Genomic DNA, 20,857 nt, shown 5'->3' with positions numbered 1-20,857 from the left:
AAAATTTGTATAATTGAACCAGTTTCCATAAGACTTTAATGGTTTAGTATGCTCATTAAGACCAAGTACTCTATTGTTATACCAAGTAAATCCTCTAATTTTAATTTTACCAAATGTCAAAAAAAGTTTTTATTTTCTCAAACTTTGATGAATTTTTAAAATTAAACTACTTGTCGTAAGGCCGTAATATTTCAGTAAGGCCATGATATATATCGCCAAAAAAAGTTCCATAAAAATCGGCTTAAATTTTTTTTTTAACAGTTAACAGAAAGTGGCTCAGTAGATTTTTATCTAAAACTAAAATCAGTATCAACGTATCGTAACGTTCGAACGTATATCAGTTCGAACTAATATCTTTCGAACATTCGATTCGTATTGATAATGAGACGTGCTGATTAGATTTGGCGGAGGTAAGTCTAGCCGTTCCGAAGATACGGGGCAGAAAGTGCCAAAAACGGTAACTCAGTTTATAAGAGAACGGAGCGTTCGATTTTAATAATTCAAAAAACATTTTGCTTGTATTGACAAGATAAAGAATTGATTGAATTTTTAGGAAGGCAGGTCTATCGGTTATGGACTCTCAATAAAAACAAGTTAAAAAATGCCAATTGGCGGTCAAAAATGTTCATGGGACATGTGTACATCGAATTATCAGATATTTTATAGATATTTTAATAATGTATACACGTTTTGTGTAATTTTTGTTGGGCTCCGTACCAAGATTTTCAATTTTAAAATTCATCTTATATGGTTATACGAATGTCCTCGACATTTTCGACAGTATGAAATAACCGATTTGAATAATTAAAAAAAAACATTCGATTCGTATTGATAATGAGACATACTGATTAGTTTTTGGCGGAGGTAAGTCTAGCTGTTCCGAAGATACGGGGCAAAAAGTGCCAAAAACGGTAACTATCAGTTTATAAGAGAACGGAGCGTTCGATTTTAATCATTCAAAAAACATTTTGCTTTTATTGACAAGATAAAGAACTGATTGAATGTTTGGGAAGGCAGGTCTATCGGTTATCTCAATAAAAAAGAGTTAAAAAAAGCCAATTGGTGGTCAAAAATGTTCATAGGACATATGTACATTAGAATTATCAGAAATTTTATAGATATTTTAATAATGTATAGACATTTTGTGTAACTTTTGTTGGGTTTCGTACCAAGTTTTTTAATTGCGGTACAGGAAGTTTCAACAATTTGCCTTAAGGCACGATGCCATGCATCCACTAGTTTTGGTTTGTGTCTAAGCTTTGACTAATAATATGTTTAGTAAGAAAGATGGCACATCTATTAAAGTTATCTACGTCGTCTTTGTTTTTGTTGATTGAAGAAGATCAATTGAACTCGTGCTTGTTCTCGATTTGTAGTTATAGTGCAGTGACCATTTTCTTTTAAATTTGTCGATTTACGTACAATGGCAGAAGCTGATCATGGATATTTCTTAAGCGGCCAATTTAACGACATTAGCGAAAACTTATTAGATCCATTACGAAAATCATTTTGTGATTGCATCGAGAACTTGAATAACCAAAAAGTTGATGTACAGTATCATCAAGAATCGACGCAATTTAAAGGAAAACGTGGCTCGGATGTTTGTCTTAACTTGCAGACAGGATTTGTCGTCCAAACAACTGTTAGTGAGAAAGAATTATTAATTAATATTTGCTACAATGACTATATTCCGTCGCCGAGACAAAACTTTGCAGAGGAGTATGAAAAGCAACGCGAATGGAGTTTGTCATACTTTTTGTCTCAGTTAAAGGACGGTCGAGATGAATTTAGAGAGAGTTATATTTGTGATATTTTATTTCATCCTGCAGTTTCAGAATTAAATCACATTCATCAATGTAACATTGCGTTTAAGTGTTTGGAAAACCATTATAAAATTTATGTAGACAGTACTAGCATTAAATATTTAGATTTGGATTATGTGGGAAATCTTGAAAAAACTTTGTTAAATGATTATATCCAAGGCTGTGTTTATAGTAGAGGCAATAGTGAAAAGATTTATTATCTCAATGAACGCCTACTTATGATTAATGAAACTCCATGCCAACAAGACAAGTCTTGTTCAAAACATCAGTACAGACTGTCGATGCAGGAGCTGCATAAAAAAAATGATAATAATTCAGTGTATTCATTTATGACATTGCGGTTACCATTGCTTCAATGTATCAGCATGGATATTACAGAAAAAACAATTCAGTTATTGTCACAAATACCTTTTGATTGCAACTTAAACATATCACTGCCTTATGCTTTGAAAGAAAGTTGTTCAATTGATGCCATCAATAGCAAACACTTAGTTATAAGTTTATTACTTAATATACATACCTTTAACGATATAATGACTTCTGTTGTGATCACTCATGAAGATAGTGGAGTTGATAGTGACATTGGTAGCCCAGAACATAAATATAATCAAAATAATATGCGTGATAGTAGGAATAATATTATTGAGCCAATGAAAAAGTTCTTTGATTCAAATACAACATACTTATTTCCTAGTTTTAATATTAGTACTTCAGATAATGTTATAATGTTTGCTTTAAATATTAAAAATATTGAAGAAGATAGCCTTACTTATATTTGCGTTAAAAATTATTTATCTATAAAATGTTCAGGAATTGACTGTTCCCGATACGCTTTCATTATGAAAGTTGATTTTGAAATATCAGATATTCAGACTGAAATTTGGGATAATACTGTAACAATTCAGTTCAAAGTGAATGATGCTATGGAAAGTAAAGATTCTTTGATGTGTCCTGTTGTCCCCATATCAAATATTGATTGTGGTAACACTAGCCCGAATTCCCCCAACTATCAGAATAGCATTACTTCTAAAAATTTGAAAAATTTAAACTTGACAAAAAGTAAGTGTAGGCCAAGAAATATTACTCCAAATAAAGTAAGAAGTATTTCAGAAAGTAGTGAAGATACTGCATTACTAATGAAGCGCAATGTAACTATTAAAGGCATTTTAAAATGTTCTTCTATGAGTCGGAGTGTGTCTGAAAGCAGTGTTGATGATCATTTTGGATTTTCAATGTCTTTAGATCATGATTTCAATAGTTCGTTTGAATTCACATCCACTTCATTGGATCCTTGTAAGGAACAAGGTAGCTCTACAGAAGTTATAAACAAAAAAACTGTTAGATTCAAAGACGTTGTTGCCAAACAAATTTTTAGGTATGCATATTTATTTTTAATTGCATTGATTTAATTTTTTGATTTGACAATACCACTAATTTTGAGATGAATGTAAAAATAATTCTTTATTGCTTAACATTAAACACTTCTTGTAAGATCTAACTCGAGCATTCTTGGGCAAAAGAAGAAGAATCAGCGAAAGAATAGAAACAAAAAACGGGCTCATGATCGAAGGATGTCTGAAAGTGAAAACTCAGAATGTGAAGAAAAGGTAAATTAAAATATAATCTTTACTTTTTTTACATATCTTGTTTTATTTTTACATCATACACAACCATGTATGTCTATTCTGTTATTTTGATACTGCTAAATATTATATTATTGTTCAAGGATGTTGCTGAAAACACAAACAAAGGTTCAGATGTGATGCATAATAACATAGAGGAGCTGTCTGCTGATTTAAAAGATATAAGATTGAGTAAAAACAAAGGTACTAATAGCAATTCCTGTAAAAATGACCTTATATTTCCTATTGATATGTAGTTGAACTACCATAACTAATGTTCTAGAATTGATTTATTCTAATAGGTGAAAATTCATTTGATATAGAAAAATATATAGTAGTAATTAAATAGATAATTGCAGTCTAACATTGTCACTATATATTGGTATTTTTCAGTTTATTTTAATTTTATTATTTAACATATGCATCAATAATTATATAGTGAACTAAAATATTCATAATTATTTTCAACTTGATGTATAATGGAAAATTATAAAATCATATTTTAAGTCAAAGTAATCTTCTAACTGCAAAGACTACGGTTATTCAAATATTTTTTTTGCATATTAATCATCTTCCTTATAACATATAAATAAATTTTAATGATAGATAATTTGTTTATATTTGTATGTATTCCACATATAGTATATACAAATATTTCTTAACTTGTGATGACTTATTACAGAATAGTTGAAGCAATCATGATTCTATTCATACAAACTTATTTATTGATGCCTAGTTAAATCACATTTGTGTGAAGTAATTAGTAAAGGCTAGTTTAGAAAACATTTTTAACAAAGTAATTATTTCATTTATTGGCGATTTCTGGATTTTACAATAAGATAATAATTTGGGATTGCAATAAAACATAGTTAATGTGATAAATGTACTGCTAATTATAGTAAAATTATTATGAATAAATTAATAAGTTGGGTTAAAGTACAAATGTATGCCAGACAATATTTGTTAAATAAAATTCATTAATTATGATGCATGTGTAATTATTTAATAAACAATATTCTTATGAAATTATAATATGCTCTATCACGATAATTAATATATATTGATGTTTTCTGTAGAGATTGAATTTTGAAGTTTTTTTTTATGAGCTCATTTTGTTTTCATTTTTATTGTTTTATCTCTCATTAGTTTTATAATATATACCTTTTATTTAGATTTTATTTAATCTATGAATTCGCAATTTATATTTGAGTTTTTTGTTTATAATTTACTTTACTGTTGTTAATGACCTTATTTTAGAGTTGAAGATGATTGCAAAATCAAATAAAATATAAACATATATATATATATATATATATATATATATATATATATATATATATATATATATATATATATATATAATATATATATATATATATATATAATATATAATATATATATATATATACACATACACAAAATTATGCATGTTAATCGGAAAATTCGCTCGCTTTTGTATACATTGTTTTAAATAATAAAATTGTTATCTCTTGCATCGTTATCATTATTGTTATTGATGGGACTTCTAAGTCAAACAAAATAAAAATTCATAGTGCAACGTATTACGTAATAAAAATTCATCTTTAATCTATGGAGCAATATAAAATAGTCATATGAAATTTTCAGTTATATTTGCGTTTACATACTGCGTATTTAAATTTAAAAGCAGTTACGGAACATTGAATTGAACTATGCTATAAATTTGCAAAAATTCGAAAAGTTAAAGAGATATATAATTTAGATCTGAAATAAAACAAAAAATGCGTATGAAATCAAACATTTGATAACAGTAACAGTTTATCTGCGCGATCTTATCAGTGAGTTATTTACGTTAATTACTTGTTGCTTGTTGCGATATTTGCGATCATATATGAAGATGGTTTTAATAAAACATTTCTTTTCTATCAGCGCTCCTATCGGCCTACGAAGCAGTTTAGATATGCAGTTCATAGACCTTTTATTACATGGACTGCTAGTCCCCATACATTTCTCAGGTAAAAAAATGTCAACAGATGTTCTCTTTTGTGAGGGTAAATGTGTCGCCGAGAAAAGTCAAAAACATTTAATATTTCCCGAACATTTCGTTACGGTACGGGAAGTTCCAGCAATTTGCATTAAGGCACGATGCCATACACCACTAGTTACGTTTTGAATGCGCTCGACTAGCAGTCCATGTAATATAAGGTCTATGATGCAGATTCGATAGATATCGATAACCTAGTACGTTCGATGATATCAATATCAATATGTCTCCTTTCCATTTTTATGTGTACATACGTCAAACTTTAAGATATATTTTTATTAATAATTAAGGGATGATTAATTGTGATACTTAAAATCAATTAGCTGACCATCAAGCTGAATATGTGCTTGATGTTTAATTGTCTTTCTCCTGTACTTCTCTAAATCTCTCGTCTTTAGTTTTTTTTCCATATGTGATATTCCAGTCTTTTGATCGAAATGCAAATTCAACAAAGAGAACGACAAATTGATAGGTGCAATATGACAAATACGATTGGAAGGGAAACTATCCATTCTGGACAATTTATGGTATCGCATTTTGAAGCTGAAGAACAAGATGAAGATGAACATTCTGTGGCTGTCCCAGAGCCAACCAATGCAATTGTTGTTGAAAATAATAAATCAAAACATTTGTCTTATATTAAATTGGGGGACAAATCACCGCAAATTGAATCCTCTCTTTCGAAGTTATTTCAATGCATGTCACTTGTCTATAGGTAAGCTGTACAATTAATATAGGAGACCAGTCTGAAATTTATTGTTTATATATTATTTATTATTTTTATTTTTTAATATTTCTTTTTTAGTTTATTTTTTAAGTTTTTATCTGTTTTATTATTTCTATCTTTGTTTCTATTATGTATTTTTCACATAGACCTTCTGTTACATGGACTGCTGGTCGAGCGCATGCTAAATGTAAAAATATGTTCTCTGTTGCGAGGGTAAATGTGCCGCTAAAAAACGTCAAGATAGATTAAATAAATGAATGCTTTGCTACTATTGTTGGAGAACCGGGGAATTCGACATTAATCGATATAAAAAATTGTGGATATCTTTTATAACCTTCAGATGAAATGTTGAATTTATGTTTATATATAGAAAGTATAATTCAAAATTATTCAAATTTAATGTACAAAAATTCATATGACAAAATGATTCTCCGAAAGTTGAATGACTTGGGACTTGCACATTTTTTTAGATCAAGTCATTTCCAGCAATTTGTCCAGCATTATTATGATCTTATCAACTTACAAAAATGTACTTAACAATTAGATTGCACCATGAAGAACATAAAAAAGCAAAGTTGATAAATAGGTGCGCCACTTTCACACGAAAATTGTGTTTTTTAAACACCAATAACACCTATTATAAATAGCCAACTGTATATATAAATATATTACATTTAAAAAAATATTTCATTATTTCTGTCTAATTTCTCATAATAGCTCTAGCCAACTGTTCTTATTTTTAGTGAATTTTATAAATTTTTTTTATTTTTTTCTAATTTTCCTTAAACACATTGTATAACTTAAATAAATAAATAAATAGTTCATTACATTCATTAGTTCAACATAAATTGTATTTACTATATAATATTTTCCTAACAATTTCACGCACGGACTTTCATTTGACGTTTAAGGAATCGAGAGCATTCAACTATTCTCGGCAACGCTCGTGTTCGTATGCATTTATTTAATCATGATGTTTCTCGGCGGCACATTTAGCCTCGCAACAGAGAACATCCTTTGATATTTTTTTACCTGAGAAATGTATGGGGACTAGCAGTTCATATAATATAAGGTCTATGATTTTTTAGTATGAATCAAATTACTTGAAGCAAATGCTACATTATTTAAAAACATTTTTAAATTATCATTATTAAAATTTATTCTATTTTATTCACAATCTGAAAAAGTGTATCCAGATAATCTGCTTATAAGATGGTACTTTTAAACATGGGTTTGCTATAACACTGTTTGAGAATTGAACAAAACTCCAATTAAACTAGGTGTATGTGTCATTTTAAGGCAAATTGCATGAACTTCCCAGTATGTTTATATAATCGACTTTATTAATAAAAATTGAGATTTAGCTATTTAGATGAAATTTTCAATGATTAATGTTCAAAACATTACTTTCGCTACTATTAAAAACTAACCCAATTTACAATTAATATATTAAAGACCTATAATGTGTGTAACTGTTTTAATTATGGTGCACAAATTTGTGTGCTTGTATGCCTTGTATGAGCGCAGCCCATTATTCTAAATTTTATGAATTTTTATAATTCAACTACATTTCATAGGTCTATAATTGTTTAGCATGATATTTAACTATAATTACTTGAACTATATTGCTATGAAAAGTATAAAAAAACTCATAATTCTCTACGAGAGTCAAATTTTGACCCGCATACACACACAGTCATGCAACCACATACTTTTCCCAGCTTTAGTTTAGTGTCAGATGTGTTTTGAAACTTGTTGGTATTGATATTTTGCCTTGAAGCGTATTTTCTGAAAGCAAATATTCACAAATCAATAATTTTTATAATTGAACCAGTTTCCATAGGGCTTAAATGGTTTAGTGTGTTCATTAAGACCAACTACTCTATCGTTATACCAAGTAAATCGTCTAATTTTAGTTTTAACAAACCTCAAAAAAACTACTCATTTTCTCAAACTGTGATGAATTTTTAAAATTAAACTACTTGTAGTAAGGCCGTAATATTTCAGTAAGTTCTATAAGACCATGATATATATCGCCAAAAAAGTTCCATAAAAATCGGCTAAAAAATTTTTCAACAGTTAATCACAAGATTTTTACCTAAAACTAATCAGTATCATTCCCAACCAATATCTTTCGAACAGTTTTTGATTTTTTAAAATCGATTCGGTAGTATGAGCTTAAATGTGGACCAAAAGTTTAACACTTTTTCTTTTTCTGCTATTACGAACGGCTTGGCCGATCGTCGCACAAAACTGACAAACAATAGTCCTCATCGAGATCGAATGGCTTTTAAATTTTTAAGATCGGTCCAGCCGTTTTTGAGAAAACGTCGATTTACGGCAAAAAATCTGTTCACACACACACACACATACTTCTTCCAAATTTTGTCTCATTCGATTCAGAATGGCTTGAAACGTCGAGAAGACATAAAATTAGCGAATCGGATTATTTATGAAAACAAACTCTCCTTCGGGAAGTTAAATATAAAATTAGCAAATCGAATTTTCTGATGAAAATTCCTTCGGGAAGTTAAATTAATATTTCATGTAAATAAAATAGTTTTTTTTTGTCAAAATATATAAAATACATTGTAAAACTTTTTGTTAGTTTTGTGACAACACTAGTTGGCTATGAGTGCGGAGTTGGCTTGAAAAATGAAACTAGTGCTGCATGGTATAGTGTCTAAAGCCCAATTGCTGGAACCTCCCGTACCACAATGAAATATTCAAAGAATTTTAAATGTTTACAAATAGATTATTAAAAATACTGTTATTTTCATTATTTGTGTTTTGCAGACAAAAGCTTTTGTTGCTTATAAATTGGACGATAATGTTTATATATGTTTACATAAAAAGATAATAAAACAAATCTTAATCAACCGGAATTAAAATTAAGGACCTTATCTAATATTTATAGAGTTATATAAAGTGAATTGCAAAGTTAGAATCAATTATTAACTTCCCGTAGGGCAAGTTATAGTAATCGCAAAAAAATCGAAAATGAAAATTTTTATATATCTTTACGTTTCAGAGGTTTCTGAACATTTTGGCATACCTTAGAAAAAATGGATGTATGTGTGTGTGTGTGTGTATGTATGTATGTATGTACGTGTGTGTATGTATGTGCGGATACAAATTTTCGTCGACGATTTCGGGAACACGGATCAACCGATTTGAATAATTCAAAAAGCATTCGATTCGTATTGATAAGGAAACGTGCTGATTAGTTTTTGGCGAAGGCAGGTCGAGCCGTTCCAAAGATACGGGGCAAAAAGTGCCGAAAACGGTAACTCAGTTTTTAAGAGAACGGACAAGTGACTTGTATTGACAAGATGAAGAATTGATCAAATTTTCATGAGGGCAGGTCTAACGGTTTCGGAGATGTAACGAAAAAAGTAAAAAAAAACGCCATTTGGCGGTCAAAAGTGATCATTAGTCATATGCACATCAAATTATCAGATATTTTATAGAGATTTTAACAATAAGTATAAATTAGTTCATAGTTCAGATCTTCCAAGATATGCCAAAATAAAAAAACATTATTTTTTCAAAAAAAAAATTAAAAAAAAAAAATTAAAATTTTTTTTTTTTAATTTTTTTTTTCAAAAAAAAGTAATTTTTTGTCCAATTTATAGTTTCTCAAAAATCTTATTTTTTTGTGGTAATTTTTTTTTTTAAATGTCAATCGTTTTTAAAAAAATAATAATTTTTGGTACGGGAAGTTCCAGCAATTTGCCTTAAGGCACGATGCCTTAATTGCCTTAAGACAGAATTCCACTTACAGATGTAAAATGTAAGATACTAAAAATTCAAAACTTGCCATTAATGGCAAAAAATTCATTACTTTTAGCTCCGTATCTGACGGTTTGATCTGTCCTTGCCAAAATCTAATCATCGCGTTTTTCTATCAATAGGAATCGATTGCTTTTTGAATAATTCCAATCGGTTGATCCGTACGTACGAAATCGTCGACGAAAAATTGTCTAAACATACACACCCAAACATCTATTTTTTCTAAGGTATTCCAAAATATTCAGAAACTTCTGAAATATAAAGATACGCAAACATTTTCATTTGCGATTTTTCGACGATTACGCTACCAGAATAACTTACCCTACCAGAAGTTAATAGGATACCTGTTATGACATTTCAGAATTTGTTTTAATACATTTTTTTTTCTTTTTTTATTAAGTTTAGTTTCTATAAAAAAATATAAATTATTAAAGGCTTGAAAAATGACGTGGAAAATTCGACCTTGAAAATTTTATTCAACTTTGGTAAATTTTAACGTAAAGAATTGTTCAACAAAAATGTAGATAAAACTAATATATTTTTGCAAACGAACATGTAATAGCTATAGTGTTTGAGGCCCATGTGGAACTTATTTTTATTTACATTACAGCAAGGGCGAGCAACCTTTTTAATCCACGGGCCAATTTCAATTTTTAAATTTCATTTTTTAAATATAGTATATATATATATACTAGCTGACCCGGCGAACGTCTTGCCTCGGGAAATATTTTTAGAAAATCATTAGTATAAAAAATGGCTAACTAATTCTGAATGTACAAATATGTAGTATAAAAATGAAAGGGGCAGCTAACACAAAAATACATTGATAATTTAGCCAATGCAACGCTAAAATACTAACATCCATATTTGTATTATGTTATGCTATGCTTAGCGAAACGAGTGAGATTTCAATAACTTAAAAAAAATTTAACTTTTTTTAAAACAGTTTTATCTTCAGATTTTAATATTAAATTTCTAAATTTTTTTTGCTAAACTTGCTTCTTCTGCAAGACATTCAAAAACTATATACTTCTTATGCACATCGTGAAATATTTGTACAAAAGGATAACACTGCGAATCAGTTAGTTTTATCGGAGGTAACCATTTCGTTGCCAATATCTATGAATTGTTTTTAAAATTTTGCAATAAATAGATCGGATAAATTTAAGCTTTTCTATAAGCTCAGAAAAATGTTGATCGAATTTCAATTAAAAACGTTCACAAAAACAAGAAAAGAACAAATATACAAAAATGAAAAAGTATATATTTTATATAATTACGAGTGTATATTATAAGTGTATATAAATATTAATACAAATAATAGTTAAACAGAAAAACTAATTTACTTGAAAACTCTAATGAGATATTTGCCACTGCTTTTTTATATATGCTTAAAATCAGCCGTTTTTTAAATCTTTTTCTTCGTGTTTTGAATGCGGAAAGTAGCAACACGTGTGCAGCTTTGATATGTTTCACTCAATTTTGATCGGTGGAATTTTTTTATGAATTTTATAGTTAAAATTATCAAAGGATCCACAAAAAAGTTGTCTGGATTAGGTGTGTGACGTATGTTTTCTCATGTACCTTTTACCGCTGAAGATAAATCTGTAGCCAAAATTGGGACGCAAAATATTTAAAAACTGGTATAATACTCAATCTATAAATTTTCCTAAATGAATTAATTATTTTCCAGCAACTTTTCTTTTGTGGACCTGTGTAATTATTTGCACACATACGTACTTTCAAAAAAATAATTTATCATATTTTTGTTTGTTTTTTTTCAAAGCAAATATTTCTCGGAGCTGACATGAGTTTTATAAAAAAATTCGATGTTTACAGAAAAGATACATTTTTTAATCTGTATAATTTTGTATACTGATCATTTTCTGTGATGGTTTTCATAAAGTGTACCTACATCGATGTTAAATGGCAAAGAAAACAGCTGTACTGCTAGCGTTGAACATTTGGAATCACAATTAAAATTTGTTCGCGGGCCGCGGATTGCTCATCCTTGCATTACAGCATACACATCTTTGGATATAAGATACCAATTTCAATATCCACTGATGATGACATTAAAATGTATGTCAAAACTTTTGAGAATTAAAGATTAATTTATAAATCTTTATTTTGTTAACTTCCCGTAGGGTAAGTTATAGTAATCGCAAAAAAATCTAAAATGAAAATTTAAAATACCTTTAAAAAAAATGAATGTATGTGCGGATACAATTTTTTGTCGACGATTTCGAGAGCACGGATTAACCGATTTGAATAATTAAAAAAACATTAGATTTCTATTTATAAGGAACTTGGCAAAAGGTTTCGAAGATACCGGGCAAAATGTGCCAAGAATTTTAATTAAATTTTTAAGAGAACGGAGCGTCCGATTGCAATAATCAAAAAAAAAAATCATTTTTTCAAATGATGTAGTCAAATTTTTGGTGAGGCACATCAAATTTTAATAAGTACTAATTTTGATTACATTTAAGTGGGTTCAGTATAGAGGTGGGTCGTTGACGGTTTTGCCGTCAACGAAACGAAACGGTTATCGGGGTTTCGTCAACTAGTTAAATAACTAGTTATTTTTCAACTATAGTTATTTTTAACGATTCAACGCTGGCAACGTTAAGAAACTGATAGTTGAAATAACTGTTTCATTGAAAGTTGGTAATATGAAGTTTGTTCTTATAAAAGTCAAGTTGACGTTGGATTTGATGAATAAAAAGAAATAAATGTGAATTGTCACATTTATTACACACACACACACACACACACACATATATATATATATAGATATATATATATATATATATATATATATATATATATATATAATATATATATATATATATATATATATATAAATAAAGGTTTAATTTAAAAAACTTAAATGTTTTCATTACAGCAAACCCATATACTAAAACATCGAATTTACATGTTATATAAAAATAACAATATAAAAATGTATAGTTATATAAAATGTTATGAAAAAAAAATCAATTTTCAGGTTTAGTTTAAAAAAATTATTACAAGACAAATGCTATGAGATTTTTATGAAAAATATTAACCATTGAAAACTATAATAAATGTAACTGATTTTCTAAAATTTGGCGCGTGTTGCAAGTTTCTTTTAAGATGTACATGTACATTTGCAATATTATAAAAGCAGTAGCCTTACAATAAGCGATTTTCATAGTATTAGTTGATCCTTTCCGACGCAGGTACCTGCCTAAGTGCCTACGTTCGTTTTCGACAACGAACGAATTCCTATATCGTTGAAAAAACTAACTGGCCGCCATGTTTTCAACTGCTTCGAAACCAGTTGATTTTCAACTAGTTATTTCGTTGCGACGAAACGGTTAGTTTGTTAACGAAGAAGAAACGGTTGAAAATAACCGTTCGTTGATTCAACGCCCATCACTAGTTCAGTACCAAGATATATAATGTTTAATCGTTAGACACGTGGCGCTTACGCGCTTCGATATTTCATCTTTAAACAGATATGCGCCTTGATTGTTTTGAAAAAATTAAATCTGAATTTTCAAAAAAAAAATGTTTTTTTATTGTCCATTTTTTCAAAAATTGATTTAGTAGTAATATCTCATATTAGCCTTGGAGACCATAGCTATTACATTCTTCTATGCAAAAATACTTTTTTCTACATTTTTGTGAAACAAAACTATTATTATTTTTTCTTGTTACAAAGAATTCATGATCATTGGCTGGTTAGTTGTATCAATGTTAGTGCAAAATTTGTGCTGTGTACACATTTTTAGATGTAAAATACCAAGTTCAATATCCACTGATGATGACATCAAATTGTATGTCGAAACATTGAGTATTAAAGATTATTTTATAAATCTTTGTCCTTTCTTTGGTTTATTTATCGCCCTTAAAGAACTCTTTGTATAATATGTATATATATATATATATATATATATATATATATATATAAATTTTTGCTAATGAGAATTTTACTTACAGGCAAAAATTGACATCACCAAAATGGAATCGATTCAAAGGCATTAGGCTACGTTGGAAGGACAAAATTCGATTGAATAATGTAATATGGCGGTGCTGGCATATGCAATGTGAGTTCTTAGTTTTATAGCTGACTTATTTTTTTGAATTTATATTATATCCTATGAACATAGAGGAATAGCAAATTATTATTTTTTTAAAAAAGTTTATACATTTGTTCTTCAATTTTTTTTTTGTTGCAGTTATCATGAAACAAAATAGTTTGGTTTGCCAATTTGCATCGCCTTTAGATGTTGACACTCACAATAAGCCAGAGGTATGCATTTTTTATCAATTTTATTGCATATAAATATAGTATTTAATTGAACATAAATATAGTATACTCATAAATTAAAATTAACTGCTTATATTAATATATTATAGAATTTTGTGATATGAGTAATTCATGGTAAATAATTATTCTTTAGGCTGTTGTATTAGAAGGAAAATATTGGAAGAGAAAATTGGCAGCCGTTACAGCAGAATACAAAAAATGGAGAATGTTTTCACGTAGTAGAGTTGCGGGTAGTAGAGATAATTCAGATGTAAGTAATATGCACATATGCAACTAAAAAATTACATCTTTAGCAATAAATCATTTGCTTCTTTTTTGCAGTTGCCTGACATTGAATTTATGGAATGGGGTTTGCCACCTATGATGGTTGATGATGATTATATGCAGTTAATGAGTGATACATTATTTTCTACTATTAGCAATCAGGCATTTGCATTTCCAGATTCTAGGGAAATTGGTGAGCCTACGATTTTTTAAAAAAATAGTTTGATTAGTAAAAGTTAACTGGGTTGTTTAATTTGGACACCATAGAATAAATATACTATAATATAAATTAACAAAAAAATTATTGTTTGTCATAAATTAATAACTATGATATTTATGTTTTCACAGCTCGAGGAGCAGGTCTCGCTGATTTTATTCAGCCTAGCTTAGGCCCCTTACAGCCGAACTTAGAGGATTATGTAGATACATTGCAGCCTTTACAAGGTATAAATTTGAACATCATATAATTGAAGTTAAAAGTTATAAATATGTTCAATCATATTTATTATTGATTTTTTTGGGCAATCTTATGTCAATAGTAGCTTTATATTTTAGATCTTTTGTGTACAAAATTGACACCAGTTCCGGAAGAAGTTTCTATGGATACTAGTAACACAAGTATATTTTAAAATAATGTTTGTTAAACTTTACAATTATGATAAATAGAGAATTATTTTCTTTAAATAGGTACTGTACCATCCAATATGTTCATGAATAATTATCAAAATATGGAATCTATAAATTACAATATACCAAACTATGCTGTAAATGTTCCTGTTCAAAATAGACCATCTTCAAGTCACACAAAGCTACCTCATAATGAGTAATATTTATTTATTTTTATTTTTCTATTCACCAATTAATTTAGTTTATTCTAATGCTTTTATCATTTTTATATTTTCAAATTGAAGCAAATTTTTTAAGTGTTCATATATATATATATATATATATATATATATATACAGTGGTACCCTGCCTCACGAGCGACTAGACATACGTCTTTTTTGAGATACAAGGTTCGTTTGCTTCATCATACATGTAAAATTTGGTATACATGCTAGTGAGAGGCGTAATATAAACTTATGGCAGTTCGAATGAAACAGATTCATCTAATATCAATTTTTACAAGGATTTTCTTGTGTGAAGTTGCATTTAAGTATCATACAAATATTAAAAGTAAATTATTTTGAAGTTGAAAAATTCAATTCGTTAATTTTAATGTTACGCATTTGTTTGTACAATGTGGGGCAAAGGTAAAAAATTTGTAGTTAAAAATTATCCCAAAAAAGATGCAGTTGGTCGAGCATCAAAGTTGTTTGACGAGACATGTCCAACTCATTTTTGCAATACTATAATGAGTTAAAGAAAAAATAATTCTCATTGTATAGTATTTTTAAACTCAAAAACTAATATAATGATAATTTGGTAATTTTTTATTTAGTATTTTCCTATGTTTTTGCAGAATATGTGTTTGATCTTAGCAATAAATGTTTCATTTATTTTTAATATTAATAAAAACACTGCTGGAACGAATTATAAAAATAAATAAAATTGCTTCGAGATACGAACAATTCGACAAGCAAGCATGTTCACGGAACGAATAAAGCATGTAAGGCAGGGTACCGCTGTATATATATGTATATATATATAAAGAACAAGAATATATATTTTACTAAATAACTAATGAATTTTTGGTGTGTTAGAACATTATTCATTCATAAATAATTGCATAATACATTTTAAATTTCTAGGGTACTAAGAGATACTAATTCATTCACAACAATGAATTATATGTACAATACAAGTGTATCAAACCTACAAAATCAGACTATGATACCTGTGCAGCTGGAACAAATGCATTTTATTAATTCTGATGCAAATATGAATTTAGAAACTGTTAATAATGTTGTACCTGCTATTTCTATGACAAATTTAAGCAATATGACCATGAACAATCAGCTGACGCAAAACAATGTAGTGCCTAATTTAAGTCAAAATTTAAATTTTAATTCTAGGAATAATTTACAAAAGATCGCACCAAACCCACTAGGTAAAAATATATTTATTTTGTAATTGTAATAAAATCTTTTTTAAAACTGGTTTAACTGGTTTAAATATTAACTATTTTAGTGACTGTTATTATAAAATACAAAAGTTTTGAATTCATTGAATAATATATTGTGTGATGATGAATTATTTAATATTCATCTAATTGTTCATTTAATGAAATTTTGTCATGTCATGCTCAAAGCCATTTAATACTGAAAATTTTGTATAATTTATGCATTAATATTTCAGATGCAAAGGAATGCTTGCCCAAATCAAAAAACTTGTCTGGCCAGCAAATGAACAATATGGATTTGAACAAATCTCGACTGTGCAATTCACAAATGAATTTATCTTTTTATGGAAATAATCAACAAAATCTAATGGTTTTAAATAATAATACTAATGAGCACAAAAGGGCCAGTGATAAAAAGGTAAATTTTTCAGTACAAGATAATTTAATGTAAGTAGGAAATTGCTATGTATTTGTGCTTATATACACTATAATGCTGACATTTATTTACTTTTTAAGTTTCAAATGAATTATCTTTTACTATGAGTATTAATGAATAATGTTTTTAAATTATTTTATGAAAGAAAAAATAAAGTAAATTTATTCAAGAGTTACAAATTATAAATGTCTAGCATGTTTGAGGTATTTATCATCAAAATTAAGCATTTATAATGAACATATTTTTAATTTTTTTTTCATGTTTTTACTAGTTTGTTGATACTATGTTTAGATTCAACACTCAAGTATAGTTTTATTTAATTATAATTCTGGTATTTTTATCTTTATTTAAATGATTTTTACTTTATATTTTGTTTATTGTGCTTCTATTCAATTTTTTATTTTGCACCATTATTTGGTTTCAAAAGATGTTTATTGATTAAGAGTATTTCCTTGATTAATATAAAGAATGTAATGTTTTATATAGCTAAATTTTATAAAGGATTTTATAAAGCATTTTGTACATTGTGCATTTATTTTTATGCAAATATTTGAATTTTTTTCTATTAGGTAGTGTTTATTAGTTTTATTTAGGTCATATCTCTGGTTAATACATAATTTTTTGTAATCCATTACACAAGGGCTGTTTAAACTTTTGTCCTTTGCGACCCCATTTATGATTGTGAGTTTCTTGACGGCTCCATTTATGGTTGTGAGTTTTTTGACGATTCCATTTATGATTGCGAGTTTCTTGACAATCCCACACATATAAAAAAAAATCATATTTTTTGGTGAATTATTTATTTAGTAACAATATACATATTCAGATATATAGCTTTAGAATTCTCTGTAAAACATGCAAAAACCTAGACGTGGTGTTATAAATTGATATAAATATTTGACATTTTAAAAACTCCCGCGACTACAGAATTTTTATACGCCGCGACCCATAGTGCAAGAAGCCCTGCATTACATAATACTGCTTACACTTTATTTTTTCAATACAGGGTAAAGAGATGTATAGAAGTAACAGCCTTCCATTAAATAGCACATTGAATTTACAAGAAGAGATGTTTCTAATTCCAAAGGCTAATATACATAAGAGATCTGCACCACAGCATGCCAGCTCTGAACAATTGCCACAGCACTTACATTCATCAAATGATTCATTGAATCAAAATGCTTTGCTTGCTCGTCTTCTGACAAATACCAAAACATCTACAATTTCATGTATCAACTCCAGTAATAATATTCAACCATGTTCAGTTCGATTTACAGATAATGTGATGCAAAATAGTTCTATACAGCCAAATAATCAGGTAAAATCATTTTACATTTTTTGGTACGTGCAATTTGGAAATAAATAATTTATCATTATTATTTATAAGCAAAATTTTAAATATTAATATATTAAATTGCTGAAAAATTAACATATTTCAAACCTATAATGCATTTTCTTGACATGAGCTAAATTTAATCCTGTTTTTGAGGTATTGTCTAACAAGGAGAATTTTATTTTTTAAATTTTATTTTATTTTTATCATTTACTTGTATTACCGATGTAACATTTACTGACACTCAATTTTTCACTACACATACGTACTGATATAACATGAACGAAAAGAGAAATAAAATACTGTGAGAATGTTTGAACTTTTAATAAGTGTTATATTTATATAAGGTCTCAACTTTATGAACAGAGCTGCATTTATATGCCAAATATTAATTAGTTTTTACAATTAAACCAATTTCTGTAGGCTTTCTGTAACTAGTAGTTGTTTTGACCAACAACTCTACCATCCTAAGTTTTATTACTTAAAATCCAAGGTTTTTGTTATATATTTTTAAAATAAAAAATTTAATCCTAATATTATTTTAGATGTTTCCACCATCGCCTGAATCATCTTCTTCAATGAGTTTGGGTGAACCATTAAGTCCAGTACTTTCTATGCAACAAAGAGGCCAGCCTCGAGAAATGAAGAGAACTGGTCATATACATGCAGAACAAAAGCGCAGGTACAATTTATATATTTTATTATTCAATATATTAAATTGTTTATATATATATATATATATATATATTTAATATTTATCGTATATATAGATATTTTAATTTATTGTGTATATTTTTTTCAAGTATAAATGTATAATAAATTAGTATGTATAAACATTTTGAGTGCATAAACTCATTTTAATTGTACATTTCAGATACAACATTAAAAATGGTTTTGATGTATTGCATTCACTTATACCTCAGTTGAAACAAAATCCTTCAAATAAGGTGAGCTAAAAATAAACACTATGAATGTTACAACTATTCTGGTGAAAAACCTATATTAGTATTAAAAATGATTTTTATTTTTCTTAGTTGAGTAAAGCTGCAATGTTACAAAAAGGTGCTGAATATATAAAACAACTTCAAATTGAAAGAAAACTTTTGGAAGATGAAATAATATCCTTGAAGAATCAAGCTGAGTCACTAAATACTTCAATCAGGTAATAAATTATAAATTATGAATTAGATTAATATAAGTTGCTATTTGCATGTCATTTTTTGTATGAAATATTTTAATTTTTTTATACTGTAATATGTAGATCTGATTGATTTTGTGAGAACATGCATTTTGATATATTTTACTTTGTATAAAATAAATTTGCAAAATATTTGCCACAGACAAATTTAAATTTATTTTTTAAATTACATATATAAAAACTGTTATCATATCATTAATAGTTGTATACAAAGAAATTTATCATTATATAATGTTATAAATTGATTTAAAGTAACTGCCAGTCAATGCTGCCAGCTACTGGTGCTCCAGTTTCACGTCAAAGAACAAGCAGAATACGAGAAATGTTTAGAGAGTATATATACACACGTACATTAGAAGATTGGAAATTTTGGGTTGTATCCTTTACATAAGAGTATATAGTATACATTTTGTAAGGAAAACATTTTACTTTATTTAAAATATGTTTTGCAAAGAAGTCAATAGCTGAAAAATGGTATCAATAGTATTGACTACTACTTAAATAATTATTGGCTTGATTCGAATCAAAATGATTGAAATCATACAAAATATGCCACATGTTGAAACAAATCTTATCTCAAATCAAAATGATTCATTATTTTATGTATATATGGATATTATAATACATTCAGTTGTAAATCCTTAACATTTCTAACAGTTTTCTTTATTGATTGAGCCGTTATTACTAACATTTAACTCTTCTGTATCAATAACAAATATGCAAGAACTTACTAGGACTACAGTACAATGGGTTGATCAGCATTGTTCTTTGGTTGATTTGAGGCCAGGTATCTAAATTATCATATAGAAGAACAGTATTCATATATTATTAAGAATTTTTTGCATGGATTTACAGTCATTAATTATTTTCTATTAAATATTATTTTTTACATTATTTTTATTGGTTACCATTTATGTACTAATATTATTACATATTCTTTGATTTGTTTAGTTTTGTGTAATATTCAAAATAATTCTTTAAGTATTATAAATTGTGTTTTACTAAGAAATTAAAACGCGCCCGTATCATGTCTTGGAATCCAAACTTACATTGACACTTATTTGACTTCATTTTATGTAAGTTTTTGAATTTGAGTTTTGAGTACTGCTTATTAATCATTATTTTCATAATTATAGGAGTATTGAATGCTTTAAGATTACTCTGCACAACAACAGATATATTATCACAACCTGAACGTTTACCTGAACAAGCTAGAAATGCTGCAATCAATCAGCAGCAAGAATATCGGTCATGAGATTGTA

At 27.8% G+C, this 20,857-nt stretch overlaps 1 protein-coding gene across 1 annotated transcript; it reads left to right on the top strand.

The window, feature by feature from the left end:
- Positions 1-1,352: 1,352 nt before the first annotated feature.
- LOC113375438 lies at positions 1,353-20,850 on the top strand. The gene is made up of 19 exons (XM_026615376.1): positions 1,353-3,198; positions 3,316-3,419; positions 6,012-6,183; positions 13,972-14,078; positions 14,211-14,284; positions 14,436-14,552; positions 14,624-14,759; positions 14,915-15,010; positions 15,122-15,184; positions 15,254-15,389; positions 16,318-16,616; positions 16,865-17,046; positions 18,071-18,382; positions 18,943-19,079; positions 19,272-19,344; positions 19,432-19,559; positions 19,848-19,932; positions 20,253-20,382; positions 20,732-20,850. Exons 1-19 carry the CDS (start codon positions 1,424-1,426, stop codon positions 20,848-20,850), a joined length of 4,245 nt encoding a protein of 1,414 aa, XP_026471161.1. The 5' UTR covers positions 1,353-1,423.
- The last annotated feature ends 7 nt before the right edge of the window (positions 20,851-20,857 follow it).

The sequence above is a fragment of the Ctenocephalides felis genome, unplaced genomic scaffold (genome assembly GCF_003426905.1).
Source record: "Ctenocephalides felis isolate EL2017-DRISC unplaced genomic scaffold, ASM342690v1 CF-g0.4_SCAFFOLD_01886, whole genome shotgun sequence".
Taxonomy (NCBI): domain Eukaryota; kingdom Metazoa; phylum Arthropoda; class Insecta; order Siphonaptera; family Pulicidae; genus Ctenocephalides; species Ctenocephalides felis.
Note: the sequence above shows the minus strand (reverse complement) of the source record. Positions and strands in the feature narration are given on the sequence as shown.